This window comes from Lethenteron reissneri, chromosome 8 (assembly GCF_015708825.2).
Source record: "Lethenteron reissneri isolate LAM-NWPU_2019-01 chromosome 8, ASM1570882v1, whole genome shotgun sequence".
Taxonomy (NCBI): domain Eukaryota; kingdom Metazoa; phylum Chordata; class Hyperoartia; order Petromyzontiformes; family Petromyzontidae; genus Lethenteron; species Lethenteron reissneri.
This window is the reverse complement of record NC_083786.1, coordinates 7496134-7517638: the sequence shown is the minus strand read 5'-3', so window position 1 is coordinate 7517638 and position 21505 is coordinate 7496134. Positions and strand designations below refer to the sequence as shown.

The window sequence follows — 21505 nt, the reverse complement described above, 5'->3', positions numbered from 1 at the left end:
GACGCCGGATATCAGAGTGCGGTCGTGTCGCTAGTTCTATGCGGTGAGTACAATGTCTTTTTAGTAACGGTGCTGCTACTGCTCTAAATAAAATTGAAGCCGAGTTGTTTTATACACGGTGGGGAGGAAACCCCAGGTCTTGCACGAGGTGGGGGGGGGGGGGCACCAACACGCTATGCCCATAGATATTTAGTTGACTTGCTATCATACCTTTGGTGACCTCTGCACCCGTGGGAAGGATGTTTCGCAGCATTGTGCGATCCACTAACCCTCTTCTTCTACTGCTGGATCACAGGCATGTGCCATGACCAAGTCCCTTGGAAGAAGTGGGAGTAACCCAAATGCGAGCTGCCGATCGACTGGTGTACACACTTGGGTGGACAGGTGGGCAGAGGATTTGTGTATGAACTCTTGCGGCGTACGGAACCAACTGCTAATCATAGGTGCAGGGAAAGGACCACAAACTAAAAAGTAGAAGCATGTCGATTTGTTCAACAACGCTGGGAGAAGGAATCCGACGGACAGGCCTGTGGATGGCAAGCCCTGGTGTGCTGTCACCCTGTGGTAGCAGCATTTCAGTACCCTCCCCCCAATTAAAGGGATGTTTTCCCAGACAAACACAGGATGGCTTTGCATGGCTTAAAACAATTTTTATTAAACTCTCGGCACAAGTTAAAAATATAGACAGGCTTGGTATACACGAGAAACTTGAATGGTCAACTCTACATAAAAAAAGAGTCCTAGCAATCACTCGCCCACTAAGTCGTTGACTTTGCGTAAAGTAATATCAACATATTTTTACACGCCTCTCTGCTCCTTGCCAAGCACACGGCTGGTTTAGGTCACGTCCACTCGTGATGGCGCCAACACACGCTGAGTGAGCAAGCGACCCGCCTGTGCAACAGGTCAACTGGAACCCCGAGCCCGTACGTAGCACACCGTGCTAATCGGAGGTGCGGGAAACCTTTGAGGTTTCTCTGCACCGATCCTTGCTCTGGGTGTTATAGACCTAATGAAGGTGAACAATTTTAAGGATATGGGGCCCTTTAAGACAGTATCAAGACCTACATAGAACTGCTTAACCCCAACTAGTAAGGCTTTGGTGGTTGCTTTGTGTGTTTGCCTCTTGGTGTCCTTTGGTCGGTAGTACTTCGACCAGCTCATAAAATAAGACGCTGGTCCAGGCCATACCTGTTTCAAGGACCGTGCATTGTCAACGCATATTTCTTTGCACGGTTTACCAAATGCACGTGGTTAATGCACACTCGGTGCCTTGTGACAGGTCTCCCTTGGTGGGTTGGAACATCTAAACGCCTCCCTGTTTCTGCTGAAAAGGGGTAAAGCCTTTGGTTTTTCCATCATTCAATGCTTTCACGACCTGTGAAAGTATGGTGGCAACTGCATTGGCCTCTGACCGGTGATGGTTAGACTCAATCTCCTGAAATAATAACCGATTTTGTTTCTAATTAAGCATTTTCCCAAACACCCTCGGAGCATGACGTGGCGGCAGCTCAACGTGCGGGGGGGCAAAGGGGCACCCCCCCCCCCCCAGAGGTGGCAGCTGTCCCTGTGCAGCACGAGGTGACTGTGCAGCAGTCTGCCAGTGGGGGGGGGGCGGGTGATTTCTTGCTTTGGTGTTGCCCCAAATTGAGTGTGGCGTTCACTTAATTAGCGTAGACGTCAATGGATGCGATTGGTGGTTGTTTTCACAGTGGTGACGAATAGTTATTGATTCAATAGTGAATGGGGTCCAAATTAATGCAGTTTTTTGTTATTTATCAGCCACGCTTTATCCACTTGGATGAAGGCCTCCCCAACTCTTCTTGGAGGCTATGGTTAAGAATAATGGGAGCGGCCAGCCGAGGAATGGAGCGTTTCTGGAAGCACTCCTGACGAGGAGATGGAGCGTCAATCTGCTTGTGCAGGTCAGATGCAGTGGATCGAACATGGCCGATGCGCTGCACATTTAATCTGTTTATCAACATGCGCGGGGGTCTGGCCCTAGACTTTTGAAATTGAACCAACGATGACCACCATGACTACGTTCACGTTCAGACAGGAGACGTAGCTAAACTTTTTCGAATCTCAACTGCCTCCGTTTTCATTTGCAGTAGGTTAGAGGTGTTTTGTTTTTATTCTCCCAAAACGCAGTGGTTTCTGGTTAATGGCCACCACCACCTGCGTGGTGATTAGATGGTTTTTGTTAACAGTTCTGTTTCGAATAGCTGCAATCAAGATCGATGGATTGGCCACGGAACGTACTTTGCCAAAGCACGGTCAAACAACGCCTTAATGACTCGCGTGGCATCGAGAGGGGGCCCCCCCCCCCTCTATCCAGAAGCAGATCGCACGAAGGGGGCTGCAAGTGAATTTTAATCCAGTTCGCGAGTCGGACAGGTTTTCTTCGGAACAACAGCTACCCTCAATAGACTTCAAAAATGGTGAACTAGAAACCACCCTGCAACGATTGTGATGGGCTTTCCTCCCCCCCTATTCTGACACGCGCTGTAGATGGAACGCACGTGCCGCCGTGATCCTAGCGTGTTCTAACATGGGCTGCGTTGGGCATCGCAGCTACGCTCCATGGCGAAGCAAATCAACAATAGTCCACCGAGCCAGAGCAGAAATCGGTACCAACACCAAGTTAACAAAGCGCTAGTGGTACCCATTTATTACTCCAACGCCCACTCATTTCCAGTGGTTATCGCACACAATTCGCCGTTACCGTTTCCACGCAGAATGAAAGCGGCACCGCGAAAGTTGCGCCACCCCGGGTGGTAACGTCCAGGCTGACGGGCGGAAGGAACGGTGCGCTGTCGGGCGAGGTGTGCAGGCGGTGCGACTGCACTGCCAGGGTGCGGCTCGGCACGCCAGGGGACTCTCGCCATCAACCTGCGGAAGACGGCGGCCTCTTCGTGACGACGACGATGAGGATTGCCGAGCTGCCCTTAGTTGTCGTCGTCGCTTGCTTCGCTGGCGTCCGACCCCGCCTCGCTGCTGCTGCTGCTGCTACTCCCGCTGCTGCTGCTGCTCCCGCCGCCACCGCCACCGCTGTTGTTGTTCGCTCCGCCGCCGCCGCTCCTCCGAGTGTCGCCGCCGGCTCCTCCGTCGCTGTCGCTCCCTTGTCCGCTCTCAGCCCCTGTTCCGGCGCGCACGAGACGGACAGAGCGAGAGGGATTCAACGTGCTGTGCTGCCAGCGGACATGGCGACCACGACGGCCACGGGAAAGAAGTGCAGAGGCATTCGTGATCCGTCAGCCCTTGCTGCGGGATTATAGGCCGCGTGCGTATCGATCGCACCTCCGATTGGCACGGTCAGCTGGGTACGGTACGAAAGCAGTTGTTACCATGCACGTACAGCAACAGGACCGGCTCACGTAATTGTCAAGTGTTGGTCGTGAGCGGGAATTGAACTCGGGTCGCGGGGTTTGAAGCGCAGTGCGATATAACCACTTCCATGAAGAAAAAAAATAATCCCCCCGTTATAGCCTTAACAGACTGTTGGGGCAAATGCTGTTAGCAAGCACTATGAAGGCTGGAAAGGCACCTGATGGAGGTGGGTGCCTAGCACCACACCCAGCCACAGTTGTCTCCCCAGTGGTAATGTTTTCACATCACGCCAAGTACTCATTTGAGGCTGAGTCAATGTAGAGGAGGCTCAGGATCGGTTCAGATAATCGTCACTGGTATTTGCTGCGAGTGCTACCCTTGCACAACCGCTGCCCACACACACGCACACACATGCAGACCAGACAAAGAACCCCCTTATAGCCTTAACAGACTTTCGGGGCAAGTGCCGCGAGCCAGCACTTATGAAGGCCAAGACAGTGCATGAGGGAGCGGGTGGCCAGCATCACGCCCGGCCGCCTTTGTCTCCCCTAGTGGTGATGTTTACACGCCGCACGCACGAGGTACTCATTTGAGGCCGAGTCAAACCCAGCAGAGGCCAAGGACCAGTTGAGATAATCGTCACCGGCTGTAAGCGGGAATCGAACTCGGGTCGCCAGGGTTGGCAGCGGTTAGCGCGGCCGCCATTCCGCGCACACACAGGCGCGCACGGCCTCGTGTGTCGTCCCCCCACCCCCCCACCCCCCCCACACCGACCTTCGTCGCTGTCGCTGTCGTCGATGCCGCTGCCGAAGATCTCCTCCTCGTCTCGCGCCTCCCTCGCTTGCCGGTCGTCTCCGCTCTCGCTGCTGCTGCTGCTGCTGCTGCTCCTGCTCCTCGCCCGCCCCCCTTCCTCCTCCTCGCCCTTCCTGCCCCCCGCGGGGGGCGTCCCCCTGCCCGCTGTGGCCCCCTCCTCCGCGTCATCCTCGCGGTCGCTGTCAGATTTCTCGTCGCCGCTAGCGCGATCCTCCGCGCCTGCGGAATCGCCCCCCAACCCCACACATCAACATGGTTAATGTTATCATCTTGGTTGGTGTTACGAATGTTATCAACACCACGATCACAAATATAACCAATACTGTCAATGTCACAACCACCACCCCCCCCACCACAACCATTATCATCATCACAATCACCATCATTACCACCATCATCATTACAATTATCACCGTCATCATTATCATCACCGTCATTATCACCATCATCATTATCATCACCACGATCACCACCATCATTATCATCACAATCACCACCATCATTATCATCACGATCACCACCATCATCATCACAATCACCACCATCATTATCATCACGATCACCACCATCATTATCATCACAATCACCACCATCATTATCACAATCACCACCATCATTATCATCACAATCACCACCATCGTTATCATCACAATCACCACCATCATCATCAATCACCACCATCATCATCATCACAATCATCACCATCATTATCATCACAATCACCACCATCATCGTACCACCATCATCATCATCACGGTCACGCACCTGATTCGCGATTCTCCTTGTCGGGCTCGATTTCCTCCTCGTCCTCCTCCGGCTCGTGGTTCTCCAGCTGCGCTTTGCGCGCCTCCTGCACGGAGCAAAGGGGCGCCAGCGTCAACACTCCACGTCACACCAACGCTCCACTAGAGGGCGTTCCGGAAGGTATTGTAACTCTGAACCTTATAACCCCTCTCTCACCCCGTGTACGGATAGTTATATTTCAATATGCAATTTAATTGAGACACTGCGTGTTGTGTTGTCTTGCTGTGGGTCTTGGATTGTTGTTAATTTGCCATCTTGCCCAAATCGGCGTGAAATGATTTATGACTTGCGTGCCCTTTCTCCATTTTGCACTCCAATCGTTTGTTGATGTAACTTGCTGACCCGCCCCCACTGGACATCTGTGAATCAGAGCTGCATAGCTCATGGGATTCCTCCAGTTGAGATAAAGATTCTGATTCCGCATGCGGCCCATTTGCAACACTGGCGAGAGGTTTTGGAAGAGGTGGGCAGGAATACCCCCCACACTTTAGCCCACCACACGTGACCTACCGACCGTAGACTATCTGTGGTGAAGCAATTTATACTGCTGTGTGCAGAGACTAAAAACTTGCACCTATTGTTTCAACAGCCACGCCAGGAGAGATGGAATCGAACCGGCGACCTTTGGGGTTGCAAGTCCGCTGTGCGAACCATTACCCCGCCATGGCAGCGTCCCCAGGAGGTCTACTCGCTACAACAGTCGCCACGAGTGGCGGCGACGTCGCTGCGGCGCTTGTGGTGCCAGGCTATGTGCACTTCCGAGGCATTCGCGCCGAGTGCTGAAGTGCTCACCGCTGTCACGAGGTCACACGACTGACCCTGACCTTGACTGACCGAGACGACCAGCAGATGGCACCACGCACAGTGAGCGCAAGAGACCCGCTTCTCAACGACGACAACTCTAACCCCGAGCCCAAAGCCTTCACTCACCGTTCTCCCACCCCTCCCCTCCACCCACGCACCTGCCCCCACCCCTGCCCACGCACCTGCCCCCACCCCTGCCCACGCACCTGCCCCCACCCCTGCCCACGCACCTGCCCCCACCCCTGCCCACGCACCTGCCCCCACCCCTGCCCACGCACCTGCCCCCACCCCTGCCCACGCACCTGCCCCCACCCCTGCCCCCACCCCTGCCCACGCACCTGCCCCCACCCCTGCCCCCACCCCTGCCCACGCACCTGCCCCCACCCCTGCCCCCACCCCTGCCCACGCACCTGCCCCCACCCCTGCCCCCACCCCTGCCCACGCACCTGCCCCCACCCCTGCCCCCACCCCTGCCCACGCACCTGCCCCCACCCCTGCCCCCACCCCTGCCCACGCACCTGCCCCCACCCCTGCCCCCACCCCTGCCCCCACCCCTGCCCACGCACCTGCCCCCACCCCCACCCCTGCCCACGCACCTGCCCCCACCCCCACCCCTGCCCACGCACCTGTGCCTCGAGCTCCTTCTCGTTCATGTGCCGGTGCCTCACGCCGAGCACCGTGTTGGCGCTCGTCTGCGCGCTCTGCCCGGCCTTCGCCCTCCGCTTGCTCAGCCGCACTCTGCACGAAGCCACAAAGCCACACACTTTCCATTAGCACAACCACGGAAATCCACACCCCCACCCCACCCCCCTATAGCCTGAACAGACTTTTGGGGGCAAGCGCTGTTAGCGAACACCTACGAAGGCCGGAACGGCACACGAGGGGGTGGGTGGCTAGAACCACGCCCCCGGCCGCCTTTGCGATGTTTACACATCGCACTGGGTACTCGTTTGAGACTGAGTTGACCCATGGGAGGCCCAGGACCGATTCAGAAGATCATTGCTGGTGTTGGCAACGAGTGAGGAATCAAACTTGGGTCTCCCGAGTTCGTAATGCAGCACGCTAACAGCTACACTGCGACCCCATTAACACATACACACGGACGCGTGGACAGATGAGCAGACAGGTAATTAGGCACACGTACAGAGGGATGGACAAACAGATGGGCAGGCAAGCAGACCAGACAGACAAAGGGGCAGACAAAGAAGGCAGGCAGGCAGGCAGGCAGACAAATTGACGGATGTAACGGTGGACAGACGGACAACCTGGCAAGCAGTGAGATGGACGAGAAGACACGCAATGGGTTTCCATGAACTGGCAGGCAGAGGGGACAGAGGGGACATACGGACGCAGAGACAATCAAGACAGGGGGTGGGGGGGGGGGATTCGTGCTCGCCTGGTCTCGAGCTCGTTGTAGTAGACGCCGTCGCCCTCCCGGAAGATGAAGAAGTAGTTCTCCTCGTAGCCCTTGCTCGCCTTGTTCTTCACGTTCCAGTTGTACTCGCGCGCCATGCGGTACTCGTAACTGCGGGGACACGGCCGCGAAGAGGAGGGCGTCATTGCTACGACGACTGCCACCACGCTCGTTTAGACGTTCCGACACCAACCAGACACCTATTGCAATGCATCATCGAGTCTGCTTTAACCGCACATCATGCTTGCGGTTAAACACGCATTGCCCTTGAGACTGATTGGGGTAGACCAGAGACGGCTCGATTTGTGGCCTTGCCTTCAACACTGTTAGAGCAGAGAACGCCAAAAGGCGAACAAGCACAAAGGCATTTTTTTCAGTTTTTAGTGGTGTTGGGGTATTTTCGTCTGTTTTTAGTTGTTTTGGGGTATTTTTCGGTTTTTGGTCATTTTTTCAGTTTTTAGTGGTGTTGGGGTATTTTTTCAGTTTTTAGTGTTTTTGGGTTTTTTTCGGTTTTTGGTAATTTTTTCAGTTTTTAGTGATCTTTGGTAATTTTTTCAGTTTTTATTAATGGCCTGTAGTTTATCTTCTTGGTTCTTTCGGTAAAGTCACGTAGAAAGAAAATAATAAAATAATAAAAATAAAAGAACCAAGAAGATGAATCCCTGCAGTCACGAAAGCTTTAAATCGAAATTTGGCCTGGAGTTTCATTCTTATCTGATCGTTTTCTGGGAGTTATCATGCACCCTCCACCCTCACCCTCCCTGCATTACAAAAAGACAGAGAGACGGACGGAGTTAATGCACCAACGCTTTTTAACCGTGCTTGGAAAGCACGAGTAAAAGTAAAAAAACGAAAATATCCTTACTCCTCTTCGGCCATGAAGTCCAGCTCCTCGTCCAAGTCGCGCTTGCGTTTGCGCATCGTGTCTTCCGACGGCAGGAAATACGCCACAAACTGGTTTCCCTCCTCGTCCATCATGCCCCTGGGGAGGTCAAGGCAACGGTCAAGGCACGACGGACGGCTCGACAATCAACGCTCGGCGAGTAACGCTGCCGACGGGTTTAGCGGTCGACTGCCCAATGCAGCAGATGGAGAGCGCTTCCTTACCGAGGGGCGTGTAGGCATCCACCACCCCTACTGCCACGACCATTACGGCCGCCACCATTATCACTTTGACCACCCCCATCACCACCTCCCCCCCCCCCCACCCCGATCACATCTTCCACGACCAACAACTAACTCGCAGCCACAACTTGCTTTTGTTTTTTTTACATCTTAAACAACGAAAAATAGTATGTAAATATACATATATACACATTTTCATATTTTTTTGAATTTTCAGATTTTGTGTTTCAGTATGATTGTGATGGCGCTTTGAGTGGCAGACTTGTGCCAGAAAGGTGCTGCATGTGTAAACAAAAATAAACTTGCTTTGACAGCATCACAACCGCCATCACCACCACCCCCACTCCGATCACATCTTCCACCGCCACGCCCTACGGATCAACACGCGGCGTACCTGATCATGGCCTGCGACATCGTTTCCACGGCCGTCGTCCCGGGCATGTCCTTAGGTGCCGGGTCCGAGTCGAAGATGACCTGAGCGCACGGGTTGATCCACATCTGCAGGAGGTGGGGGGGGGGGGGGGGGCGGCAAACACAGACAATTATTGCATAAATGTATTATTGTTATAATTGTATTAAACGACCCATCTATACTGAAACGCTTTGTCTTCGTCCCTGTCACGACGATTCTGTTAACTGTCGCGTCATAAGAAGAAGAAGAATCCGTTGATAAATCTGGCAGAGCAAGCACGACCCCCATCATGTTAAGAGAATGGCCCGCACAAGCGGACATCACGCATACGGGGGCAGCAGTTTACTCACCCACCTTGCTAACAGGAATACTGTTCGCCGGACAACAGCCAAATACGGCATTTTTTGCAAGATTAATCGCAGGACCGCGTCACCGAGTCCCAGAGCATCTTTGGTGGTAGTGGTGGTGGTAGTGGTGGTGGTAGTGGTGGTGGTGGTGCCGGGGCTCGTTCCCCGAGGGTCACACCACGGGTGTGTAAACGTTCTCGCGCGGTCTCAATGCAAATTAACTCTTCCACATTCATCACGCATCGTCAGCGAAGGACCGATTCGCCAAACGTGTGACCTCTTGCGACAGCATTCGCATCAACTGTTCTTGCTGCCGTCTAGCACCGGTGTCTCAAGCGGTATGTTTGATCCGCGGATCTCGGGGGGGGGAGGGGTTGCGGGGGGGGGGGGGGACCATGGGAGCGGCGCCATTCCTTTGAGGGTCGCACTCTTCACTTCGAACGTTGACCCCGAACCAAAGTGCGCAATCTGCTGCTGGAGTTTGCGTGTCAAGACGGGGCGACGTATCCGCAAAGTGGCAGCCGTCTCCTCCCTCGACCGAAGCTCTCGATCGCGAGGAGACCGGCTGCAGGTGCAACGGTCACATTTCTGACCAAGTTGAACCATCGGCTGTCAACAAAGCCGTCTTTGGCATCGCGTATGGAAGGACCGCAGCCGATCCAAATCAGCTCGAAGCAACGTCCAGGCCTCCGCATCACCGTACAACGAAACTGGCAAAACACATCTCTCTTCCACAACTTGCCTTGAAATCCGGGAAGACTGGCATGACCTCCACAGGGACGACCCGCGGCTTGCTGTAATGCGCCTCGATCTGTGAGGGCGAAGGAGACACAGGAGGGAGATCAATCTCAAATGGAACGAATGCGTTACTCCGTTAGTTTCCAAATCGCTCTCAATCGTCGCCAGCGACGTGGGGGGGTAGGGGGGAGGGGGCACAGCACCTCCTTCTTGGCGTCTTCGAAGGTCTTCTCGATGGCGGAGATCTGGCTGTCGCGATCCTTGTATATGTCGTCCTCTGTGAACTGCTGCTTGACGGACACGCCGATTCTGCCGTCACGGGAGGGAGGGCAGGTTAGCATAACGCATGGAAAAGACGGGAGTGTTTAGTATGTATGTTGAACTTCTTTCGCACAGTACATATCCAATTGTGCTAATCTGAGGTGCGAGGGAAGGACAACAAACTAAACACAAAAAGCAGTTCTAAATAAAAACCGTTTTTAGTTTAGATTTACAAGTGCATAGCTCCAGTGGCTTCCTCATCAGAAAAGCGTTCTAGATGGCCGCAGAAGCACATCTGAAAGCACGCGATGCAGTGTCCATCTTTGTTCGGCGGTTCGCCAAAAGCCGCTGCGAGGATTACCGGAGTATGCGTGATGGTTTATCCTCCTTGACGAGATCAGCCAGGTATTTTGGTTAATTTGTGGCGAGCACTTTTGCGTGTAACGAGCGCGACCTTACAATGTATTCGTTCAGCAATCGGAAGCCAATGCAGCTCAAACGGAGTCGAACAAATTATCCAGCGGCATTGTTGCTGCATTGGCGGTGCGCTGCACAAAGCACGAGCAACACAAAAACTCCACACGCACGTCGAGAACAACAACAACCGCTCATCAGGATAATATTCTTAACACTGATTTATTCTTAGGTTTTTTCGGTAAAGTCACTTAGGTAAAACATTAAAATTAATAATAATAAAAATCACGACGTTTCGGTGGCAACACAAGCTTCCGTCTTCAGGTGTAACCGTCACAGCCACGACAGCTGTATCAAGTAATACATTAAAATTAATAATAATAAAAATCACGACAGCTGTATCAAGTAATACAAGTAATACAGCTGTCGTGGCTGTGACGGTTACACCTGAAGACGGAAGCTTGTGTTGCCTCCGAAACGTCGTGATTTTTATTTTATTTGACTTTTATTAATTTTAATGTTTTACCTACGTGACTTTACCGAAAAAACCTAAGAATATGAATCCTTGCAGTCATGAAAGCTTCAAATCTAGAATTAACACTGATTTCTCATCCAGGCCCAATGGTGTAAAGGGCAGTCTCCAACTGTTATCCACTACCTCTCTGGCCTCTCCAATTCATGTGCTATGAAGGGCCCTCTCTATCACTGCTATGATCACTGTTACATTGCTTTTATGGCTTTATTTGGGTGATTTCGAAAAGTTTTTTGGTTTGGCCATGTTTGTTTGTTGTAGTACGGAGTTAGACTGGTGGCTTTAATCTAAGTTGTCTTGTGGTTGTTGTTTGACTTGCATCCTACTGGGATTTTTGCACACAGCGTCGGTGTACGGTGCTTTTTTCTGGAAGACTTTTGCTGGTTTTTCCTGGATTTTTCTGTTTGCGCAGTCACTTTTAGATGTTGTCTTGTTCATGTTTTTGTTTGTTGCGGTTGCACCCGATTCAAGAGCTGAATGGCTCACGGGGCTATACCAAATAAATGAAACTGAAACTTTGTTTGAAACTGCACCTGTTCTATACTTTTCTTTTTAAGGCCACAGTAAATCAAATAATTTAGCCCATGGGCCAAGAGTGTTGGTCGGTACCACCTGCCAGTATACAGGACATCTGACAAAAAGAGCTTCACAGCTCATCGGATTCCTCCAGGATAAATCAAGATTCTCATTTTGATATAACTATGCGATGCTTCAGCATTTTATACGGAGGAGCAATGATCATCTTTCTAACCCTTTACAGAATCTTTCTGGACAAGCCACTCACTGTGTCAGTCCGTCACAACCCTCTACGTGTATCAGTGAGTTTTAAGCCGGGGAGTGGTGTGTGTCGGTGTGTGTCGGTGTGTGTGTGTGAACCGAGGGCCTGTGAAGGGGCAGCAGAAACTCACTTGATCTCGGGCTTCTCGTTGCTGATGCCGTAACGGTTGAATTCGGTGGAGATGTACTCCGTCTTCCTCATCCACGGCACCACCTTCGCATGCTGCTGGGACCTGCAAAGTAGAAACAGTTCACTGCCGGGTGAAGCCATCACCAATTCTCATGAACCTGCGATGCAACGTTTAACCTAGCACCCACATGATGAAAGAATAAATAGGCTTTACCATTTCGGAAAGAATACAGGAGGTGTTGAGATGTTCAATCGCCAAATAGACGCCTATCACAAGACATCAAGTTTGCATTAAATCACACATCTCCCACCATCACCACCACCCCTATCACAGGTTCCACCAAACATGCAAACCAACGTGCTTTTCTCACGTATGCACTGTCCTGGAAAGAGCGTTTTATAAAACCGAAATAGAATAGTCCTTGAAACTGATTGGCCTACACCAGAGACGGCCTCCTTTATGGCCTTGTCTTAACAGTGTCAGACCAGAAAACACCAAAAGGTGAACAGCACAAAAACAATGCGAATATCAAAGCATTAATGGTTCGGGTGGAGGAGTTATATCTATGGGACCCTTGATACTGGCATAAAAGAGTCCCATAGAAACAAGATTCTTCGCATGAGCTGATTTCACCTCGGTGGACGTCCCCTCTGGCTCCCGTTCCCTCCTCCCTTGGCTGCCACACTGCCGCTAGCCTCGCCCACCGTCCATCATCCCTTTTTAACCGTGACGTGTTCTAGCCAAGCCCACACGCTGTCCTCAAGTCCCTACGATGGCTCTAACTTGTGCACGTTCTGGTAGTAGTCGTAGTTAGCAGTCGCAAAGCCGTCAACGGGGCTGTGTTGGATGTTTCTCCAGGTGTTGCGAATCCATCGTCCCGAGCCAGGCCGCCTGAATAAGCATGGTCCGCATCATCGAGTGCGATGATCTGGGGGCAGCACCAGGTTGAGCGGGGGGTGTCCCCTTGGGCGAGCCCACGTATGGCCAGGCTAAGGTTGAAGAGCTCTTATCTTGTTGCCGTGTTGCGTCTCGAAGTGAGTTGCATCTTACTTCACGACTTAAGCAGTGGCACGCATGCTCAAACTGTGTAAATTAGATATTTAATTTCAGTCCGATTTTGTTTTTCCAGGTGAATAAAGACTCCCGGGGCCTCTTTACCTCCGCGATCCCTGTGGTGTTGCGATCTCTTCCTCCAGAAGCTTCTCGTCAGCTGGGTCCAGGTACGCTGCATACAGAATAGGCACACTTGCATCACGCGACCACATCTAACACACAACATGGTACACTGCTCACTTGCAAGTTTAAATGTAATTTGGGGGAAAAGGGCAGGAAAATATGAACAAAAAAATGGCATTGTCTTAGGAGAAATATGAAAAATAACAGCTGGATTGATTTCACTATTTGTACTTATCCTAACAATTAAATCTGTTGATTTTATACAACTGCTGCGTACCATTGGGGTCGATCTTGTAGGTGTCAGGGTTGATTAGGTCGATGGTGACCCCTAGGTCAGGCTCTGTGAGCAGCTCATGCTTGTGCTGCTTCTCCAGCGACGTCGCCTTGTACTGCACGAACCTGCAGCGGACGCCAGTTACAATTCCTGCTTATTCTTTTATGTATCAGAATATGTATTTATACTGGAGGAATCCAACAAGATATAAAGCTATTTTTTAAAGATGTACAGTAGGGGAGGGTCAGAACGTTCCAACAATACAAAAACACGATACGAGTGCAAAGTGTTAGAAAAGTCAACAAATCACTTTAAAAATACACACACACAAAAAATGTCTTTACATGTAAAGCCCATTAGCTTATTTTTCAGAAGCAACCTGGTCATAAATGACAGCTCAACAAAGTGGATTATTATCTGAAAATTGAAAACAGCAAAATAATCTAAATGCACGTTTGTTGAACCTCTTTGCACCATACACATAGCTAACCATGCTAATTGGAGGTGCGGGGGAAGGACAACAAACTAAACACACAAAAAATCCACTGCTGGATGAAGGCCTCCCCTATCCGCCGCCACCTCCCATGAGCACATGGACATGAACCGATTTCATTGCTCCATCTCCTTGGTAGTCATCCTCTAAGAAGCATTCCATTTTCTTGGTTCTTTCGGTAAAGTCACGTAGAAAGGAAATAATAAATAATAAAATAAAACAAAATAATTCTCACGACGTTTCGGCCACAACGCAAGCAGCCGAAACGTCGTGAGAATTATTGTATTATGTTTTATTTTTATTATTTTATTATTTCCCTTCTACGTGACTTTACCGAAAGAACCAAGAAGATGAATCCCTGCAGTCACGAAAGCTTTAAATCGAAATTTAAGCATTCCATTCCTTGGTGACCACTGCATAATTATTTTAACAATTCTTATTCTAACCATCCGTCATTACTGCCCTCGAGTGACATTTATTGCCCAAGCCCACTTTTCTTTATAGTTTCAAAATCATTAACCTCTGTTTCATCCATGCGTTCCTCTTTCTGTATTTACATGTAATTGCAAGCTTGCATCACTCCATGCTTCTTTGCACACTTTTCAGTGTTTGTGTTTTTTATAATTATTCATCACTGTAAACTACTTTTATTATTAAAATCAATAACTTATTATTCCATTGGAACCTCCTTTGCCAGTAGCAAAATGATAATTGTTTTTTTTACCCTTTTATCTGGCAACAAAACTGACACCTTATTTTTTACGACGCCTTTTGGCGTCATCTGGTCCAACACCATGTGAGACTAGGCTCTAAGAAAAGCTGTCTCGGGTGTGGACCAATCAATTCCAAGGACAGTGCATACATTATCAGAGTTGTGTTGTTTTTTGCATTCCAACCGCAGGTATTGTGGTCAATGCAAACATGACTCCTTGTAAAAGAAAAAGGTGTCAGTTTTGTTGCCAGATAAAAGGGTAAAAAAACCAATGAACTTTATTATTGATTTCTGGTTATGATTATTACATACAGTAGAGTCCATTATCACTCCACTGCTGGATGAGGGTCTTCCTACTCCTTTCAGTCATGGGGTTGCTTGGCCATACTTTCACACGTTGGACAGTGTGGCTTGACGACAGTGCACGATAGGGTGGTGTGACCAACAACACGTTACTCCAGATCAAGGCTGTAGCCATGGAGTCAACATTGGGGGGGATGTGTCCCCCCAAATATCTTCATATATATAAAACGCAAAGTTGTGAGTATGTGTGTCTGTTCAAAATGTTTAGCGTACTTCCCAACATGCAACACACTTGAAATTTGCCACGTGGGTACTTTCCAGACTGTACACCATGCAAAAATTATAAAACACACTTTTGTCTTTTTTTTTGGGGGGGGGGGGGGGGGGGGGGTGGGAGCTCAATAATGCATATATTTTTTGCACGGCAAGTGAGCTGTGATTTCAAATCTGTCATGTGACCGGCGCATGTAGAAGCATAACGCATTGTAGTGTCGTGGTTAGCGCGCTGCGCTACGAACCCGGCGACCCGAGTTTGATTCCCGCTCACGGCCACCACCAGTGACGATTATTTGAACCGGTCCTGGACCTCCCCTAGGTCGACTCAGCCTCAAACGAGTAAGTGGTGTGGTGTGTCAACATCGCCACTGGGGAGACAAACGCGGCCGGGCATGGTGAATCCAAGTCCCGGGCGAAGCCGGGGAGTAAAGCTAGTATATTATAATTACGGCCTTGCACCAGATAGTAATTAACGGTCGAGTCGACCTCATCGTATCCTTGGACCAGTTCAGATATCACTCACCACTCGTACTGGCATTGGCCAGGGATCAAACGCAAGCCGCCCAATGTACATCGCAATCTGCTAACCACTGCACCCACACCTATTAGTGCAATTAATAAGGGATGTTATGCTATGTGAAACTGGTGTTAAGACTTCACCTGTTCGCCTCGAATGGGTAGGTGATGAACTTGGGGTCAAAAGGGATGTCGGGAAGGGTGTTGCAGTATTTGACTCGGCATACCAACCCGGACCTGGAGATTTAAACACAACAACCGCGATTACTACTGATGTATATACACAGGCGTGTGTCAATCCACCGCTGAATGTAATACATTTCACAAGTGTCACTGCAGTGACCTCACTGGATTGACCACCCAGTATCACTTTCATGTGGACGCAAAAGGACGTGATGTGTCGCGACCAGAAATTATCACGGATGTTTGTTATTTGTGTAGGTTGAGTGTGAGGAAGTGGTGAACTTACCTCTCTGGAGTTCCTCTGTGTGAACTCGACCTACTGAACACAACAAGGACAGAGTTAACAACAAAACTGCACACGTGTGTAGCCAGGACATCACATCCACTTTCATCAATTTGTGCAATGGATTAAAACATTTGATTTAAACACGGACTCTATGAGGTGAATTTAACACAGAGGCTTTGATGACCAATATTGTTTAATAATGCATTTTTAGGTCAGATCGTGTAAGTGAAATGTGTTCACGTGACAACTCTATTCATTGGCTTGGTCAGGTGGAGGAGGGTTTACAGCACACATTTTACTTACTCGATTTGACCCAAAATTCAACTATGAATCTAAATGTGGCTGATTTGCCACTGCCAAGAACCTGGATTTAAGTCCAAACAACCACCTTGTAATTAAACCGGGGCCTCACGTATTGTGAACTGATGGTCCCAGCTCCACAACAAAATGACTGAGATGTAAAAATATCGATGTTGATGTCATGCATCGCACACAACCCTCTCTGTAGCAGCACGGGTGTTACAGGTCGCTTAAAATGATCTCAGAGGTAGTTCCCAGATATCGGTTTAAGGCGGGCTTGTTTTCAAACGCGAAAGGTTGGAATTATCTGCCAGAGTTCCGACTTGATTCTTAGTCTCGTTAAACAACACCGCGGGGATGTCCTCTCTAACACGCGTTCTATATTCCTTGGCTGTCACTCCCGTCACGAGTCTTAACTATCGGCCATCATTCCCTTCGAGCCACGTGTCCTGTGACGAGGCGCACTGACTTTCTACTAACATTCTAAATTGTCTAGAACCTGCGTATGTTCTGCAATCCGTGTTTTCCCCTGGCAGTCTCTCTCAATTACAATGCCGTCGTTTGAGCTTTTGTTACACTCTATTTGTTTTTGTTCATTAAAGTATTTCTAAAACCACGTCACAGCAGGCAGTACGCACCGCTATGGGGACATCGATTTAGTAGGTACGCAAACATCTGTCAAAACTTGATCCCTCTCCCCTCTCCCTGTACGCACGCGGACTTTTTACACCCCCCCCCCCCCGAATCCTATAGAACGGTCGATATTTAATCCACGCAAAAACGATCAAGGATTAATAATATTAACGTGTTTAAGCAAACAGATAGTCCACCGCCGGACTAACTAACTCATTTGAAGGCCAATGTACACAAATTATTATCGAGGTTTCACCCCCCCCCTCCCCCCTCTATGCGTACGTACTAAAAGGATGGCTCCTAAGTAAAACCCGTTTGTTCTCGAGGCACAATGGGACGTTACTTTTCATTGTCAAGTTCCCATCACTTGCCAGTTCCCGTCCGCACGTGTCATAATTATCATTCCGATCCGCCTGCAACTGCGATTCTAGATAGCGACCTGCTGATGATGATTGCTTGCGTTGCAATCGAAACGTCGTATGCTATTATTTAATTTATAAGTTTCTCTTTCTACGTGACTTAACCAAAGACGAGACAGACGCGTCTCCCAATTGTTGCGCGAACTTATTGCAATACCGTACACAACCTTGGCTGTGTTGACGTTTAAATCCTGAGCCCAACTTTCTCCATCATTCTCGGCACCAGCCGAGCCACATTTAAAACAACACAAACGCCACCACTGCTAAGACGCAACTTAACAATCGCCACACACGCAACCCTGCCGCGATACCGACATCGCCGCACAACCTCCCCTGCCAAAATAAAACCACGTCAATTATATCGACGCGAAACGACGCAATTAATAATAAAGAACAATAACTGCGACACCGAAAAAACGGGGGCGTGCTCGCCTAGTCTCCCCGCCGGGTTCGCACATCGCAAAGCGGCAGCGATTCTAGGCCAGCAGCGCCTCGCCCTCGGTCCTCGTAGGCCGAGTCGCTATTTATACCCCGTGAGAACGCGACCCCGGGGAAGTTTTAGGTTATATCCCCATTGCGGTATCCCCGAGCACCGGCGAGAGGCGCCCCCCTCGATTTGGGGTTTCGGGGGTTCGGGGAATTCGGGAGGGGAACCAAACCTGGACTCCGCGTCTCTCTGTGCACTCTGGATGGTCGGCGCCATTGCTGGCTGTGAAGGTGGGGTCACGTGGGACCGCAAGCAACACGGATTCGATATCGACCGACGATTCGATTAAGAGTAATCGATTATGATAATCGATTATTATCATCGATTACTCGGTGATTGCTTGCAGTAGCGCACAAATGAAGCGTCGATTAACAACACTACGCTGCATTGAAATGAAACGTGTGTGTAATACTCAGATTGTAAATGTTGTGGATTTGCTCTCCAACACACAACCGGTGTCGCTGTACTCGTAACGAATTGGCCACGTTCTGATCACGTGACAAACCTTAACAATTGGCTGCGTCGGATGGTGGCGGGGTTAACGACACATTTATATATTTACGCGATCTAACTCCCAAAAAACCCCCTATATTATGGATGGATGTAATAGGCGACTTTTCGGGAAATGGTCCTTAACAAAATGTTTGTGTACCATGAAGAAGGTCCATTGGCCGAAACGTTGTTCTGTTTATATGTTTCACTTCTTGACTGAATGTGAGGTTTTTAAATCCTTTATATTAAGTTCGCTTGCTTGCTTGCTTGCGTGCTTGCTTGCTTACGACCGTGCAAACCTTTCGGTCGTTTTTTAACCCACTTCCCGTGATCCAATCGAGCTGACATTTTGCACACAGACTCGTTGTGCGAGACAATTAATGTTCGTGAAAAAAAAAATTCCAAAATTTTACACTGTTTAGGGAAAACAAATTTAATATTTAATTACCAATTGCTTAATACTGGCAGACAATCATCTGACCCATAGGTGGCAGCCATCTCAAGTCAGAGGACGAGAGGACTCTAGCCACGACGCATATAAAGGATTTAGAGTGAAAAACTTTGTTTTTACGGGTTATACTTATTTTCTCTCCCAATATTGTACATAGATCGAATGACGTGCAAATTAATCACTGAACTGCACAAGGCTCACATATCAATCGATGGCTACCTATTAAAATCGAGTACTTGATCTCGAAATACACGGATCGAATCGCGGGTGAAAATAATCGATTGATTTTGATGCGCGTGTTTGTTTATGTGTGTGTCGTATCGTGTGCAGCACTGTCACGGGTTGATCACATCAGCCACCAGAGGCCGCTACATTGGCCACAGTATTTGTTTGAATCGATTATTGAGTGGAACCGTGATCTTAAATTAAGGAAATTAGTTGAATTACGAGATGCCTGTAACTATCTGTCGATTATTTTATGCTTAAGTATCATCGAATCTTACGTGTAAGAATCGATTATTTATTTACAACGCAATTTATACTACTTTTTAGTAATTTATACTACTGCTAAGTATAAATTACACGTATTACTGCAGGGTATGCAATCAATGATTTCTTGCTTGTATCGTTTCTAAGTCTCATTGTATGCGAGGTGGTAGTACAGCAGTGGATTAATTAATCTATCTGTGCGGAGATGTGAGCGTTGATCCCCCTCGATTGAGTTGTTGGTTTTCCTGGATTCTCTTCAACTTATTCCAAACAATTCCTGCATATTATTTTCATTGGACGCTATTTTTTAAAAAATTATTCCGCTAGTTTACCCAGGAAAGCCTCACAGAGTCTCAAGACTTTCGTTGCAGGAGGGTCCTGTCAAGTTGTCGCAGTAGGGTGACGATGTTGCTGCTGTGTGTGGTCTCAATTGAGTAATCTGCATGTACTTTTTCAGCATTGGGATGCATGGCCAATACTAAACTATTTTTTTTTATTTTACCAGATACGGCCCACTGAGCTATATAGCTATTTTTTAGAGGCGACCTGGATATCAAAAATAATTGCTCAAAGATAGTGGCTTATCACGTGGAATTTTATCGCAGCCAAATACTCCAAACGCATGTTTCCAAATACCAGTTACATTGCAGGGATATTTTGTGCAGCTATTGAAGGAACCCCAGAACAGCGGAAGGTGAACATACAAACTCCGCACAAAAAAGCGCCCGAGTCGGCGATCGAACCCATGTCCGGCTTGCTGTTATATAGCACAAGCGTCACCACTGTGCAATCCTACCCGCCCTGAAATTTTTATTTTGTCCATTTATATATTTGCGATGTCACTCGCCACTGATGCGAGCCGTGGCTTGTTAATCGAAATTCACAGGGGCAGCTTGCGCAGTGCGCCGACCACTGCGCTACCGCTCCCAACAATTTATGAACACAACGGACACCCTATTTGACTTGACCCGTCAATTAACGGGCACAATTAGCTGGTCAATTACCTCGCCAAACTTGAACAATCGATGTTGAACATTTGAATGGGCGGACATTTGAATGAACGGTGAATGAAGGATCGATGATTGAGCGAGCGAAATCCCCTAAGTGTCGAGGGGATTGTACTGGGGCCAGGGTCTGGAGGTCCCATTTCCCATCTCTCTGCGCGACGCCAACCCCTAATTCTCTGGGGGTTTCATCCCCGTGCCTGTGGCAGATGTTCATTGGCTTCCCCGCTCCTCTGCACAAAGACCCCCCGTGTAGCCTCAACAGACTGTTGGGGCAAATGCTGTTTGCGAGCACCTATTAAAGCAGTCACGGCACACGAGGGGGTGGGTGGCCAACACCACGCCCGACCGCCTTTGTCGCCCCAGTGCTAATGCTTACTCACTACGCCAGGTACTCGATTTAGGCTGAGCCGACCAAGAGGAGACCCGGGACAGGTTCGGGTATTCGCCACTGTTAGTTGGTCATGAGCAAGAAATCGAACTCGGCGTTGAGTTCGTTAGCGCAATGCGCTCACATATAGCCTCGAGTGCTGTTAGCGAGCACCTCATGAAGGCCGGCACGGCACACGAGGGGGTGGGTGGCTAACGCCACGCCCGGCAAAAAAACACACATACACTCACGCACGTATACACGCCGCCTCTGGACCGCATCCACTCGTTAGGGGACGGATGAGCACACAATAAAGGCTGAGTTAGTCGCAATTTTCCGCTTAATTAGAAGCTATTTAACGAGCCTCCGCTCGTGCTGATTTTAACAAAGACAAAGATCCCCCGTGCAGCCTTGACAGACTGTTGGGGCAAGTGCTGTTAGCGAGTAGCACCTATGAAGGCCGGCACGGCACACGAGGAGGTGGGTGGCCTGCACCACGCCCGGACTGATTTTAACACACACACACACACATATACACACCACCAGCCGTGCATGTACGTGTGCGTATGTCTGCATGTACAGCGCCTACGATAATCCACTGCTTAATGGTGCTTCCCCACGCGGTGTCTATCATGGAAATTGTCTTCAGATGAAGTTCCATGTTCACTGACACAGATACAGACAAAAATCCCCCGTATAGACTTTAATAGACAGTTGGGGCAAGTGCTGTTTGCGAGCA

General features: G+C 49.5%; 1 protein-coding gene across 2 annotated transcripts; it reads right to left on the bottom strand.

The window, feature by feature from the left end:
- Positions 1-635: 635 nt before the first annotated feature.
- On the bottom strand, positions 636-18223 carry PAF1 (PAF1 homolog, Paf1/RNA polymerase II complex component). 2 transcript variants are annotated; one of them, XM_061581429.1, is made up of 15 exons: positions 18133-18223; positions 16122-16154; positions 15797-15889; positions 13356-13477; positions 13061-13127; positions 11903-12004; positions 9991-10096; positions 9792-9860; positions 8685-8788; positions 8031-8147; positions 7148-7276; positions 6378-6489; positions 4909-4993; positions 4105-4362; positions 636-3139 (listed from the first exon to the last, which is right to left on the bottom strand). In XM_061581429.1, exons 1-15 carry the CDS (start codon positions 18174-18176, stop codon positions 2949-2951), a joined length of 1632 nt encoding a protein of 543 aa, XP_061437413.1. In that variant the 5' UTR covers positions 18177-18223; the 3' UTR covers positions 636-2948. The 2 variants fall into 2 exon arrangements, with proteins under 2 accessions (XP_061437413.1, XP_061437418.1); XM_061581434.1 differs by having other exon boundaries at positions 16122-16151; positions 18133-18179.
- Positions 18224-21505: the final 3282 nt, after the last annotated feature.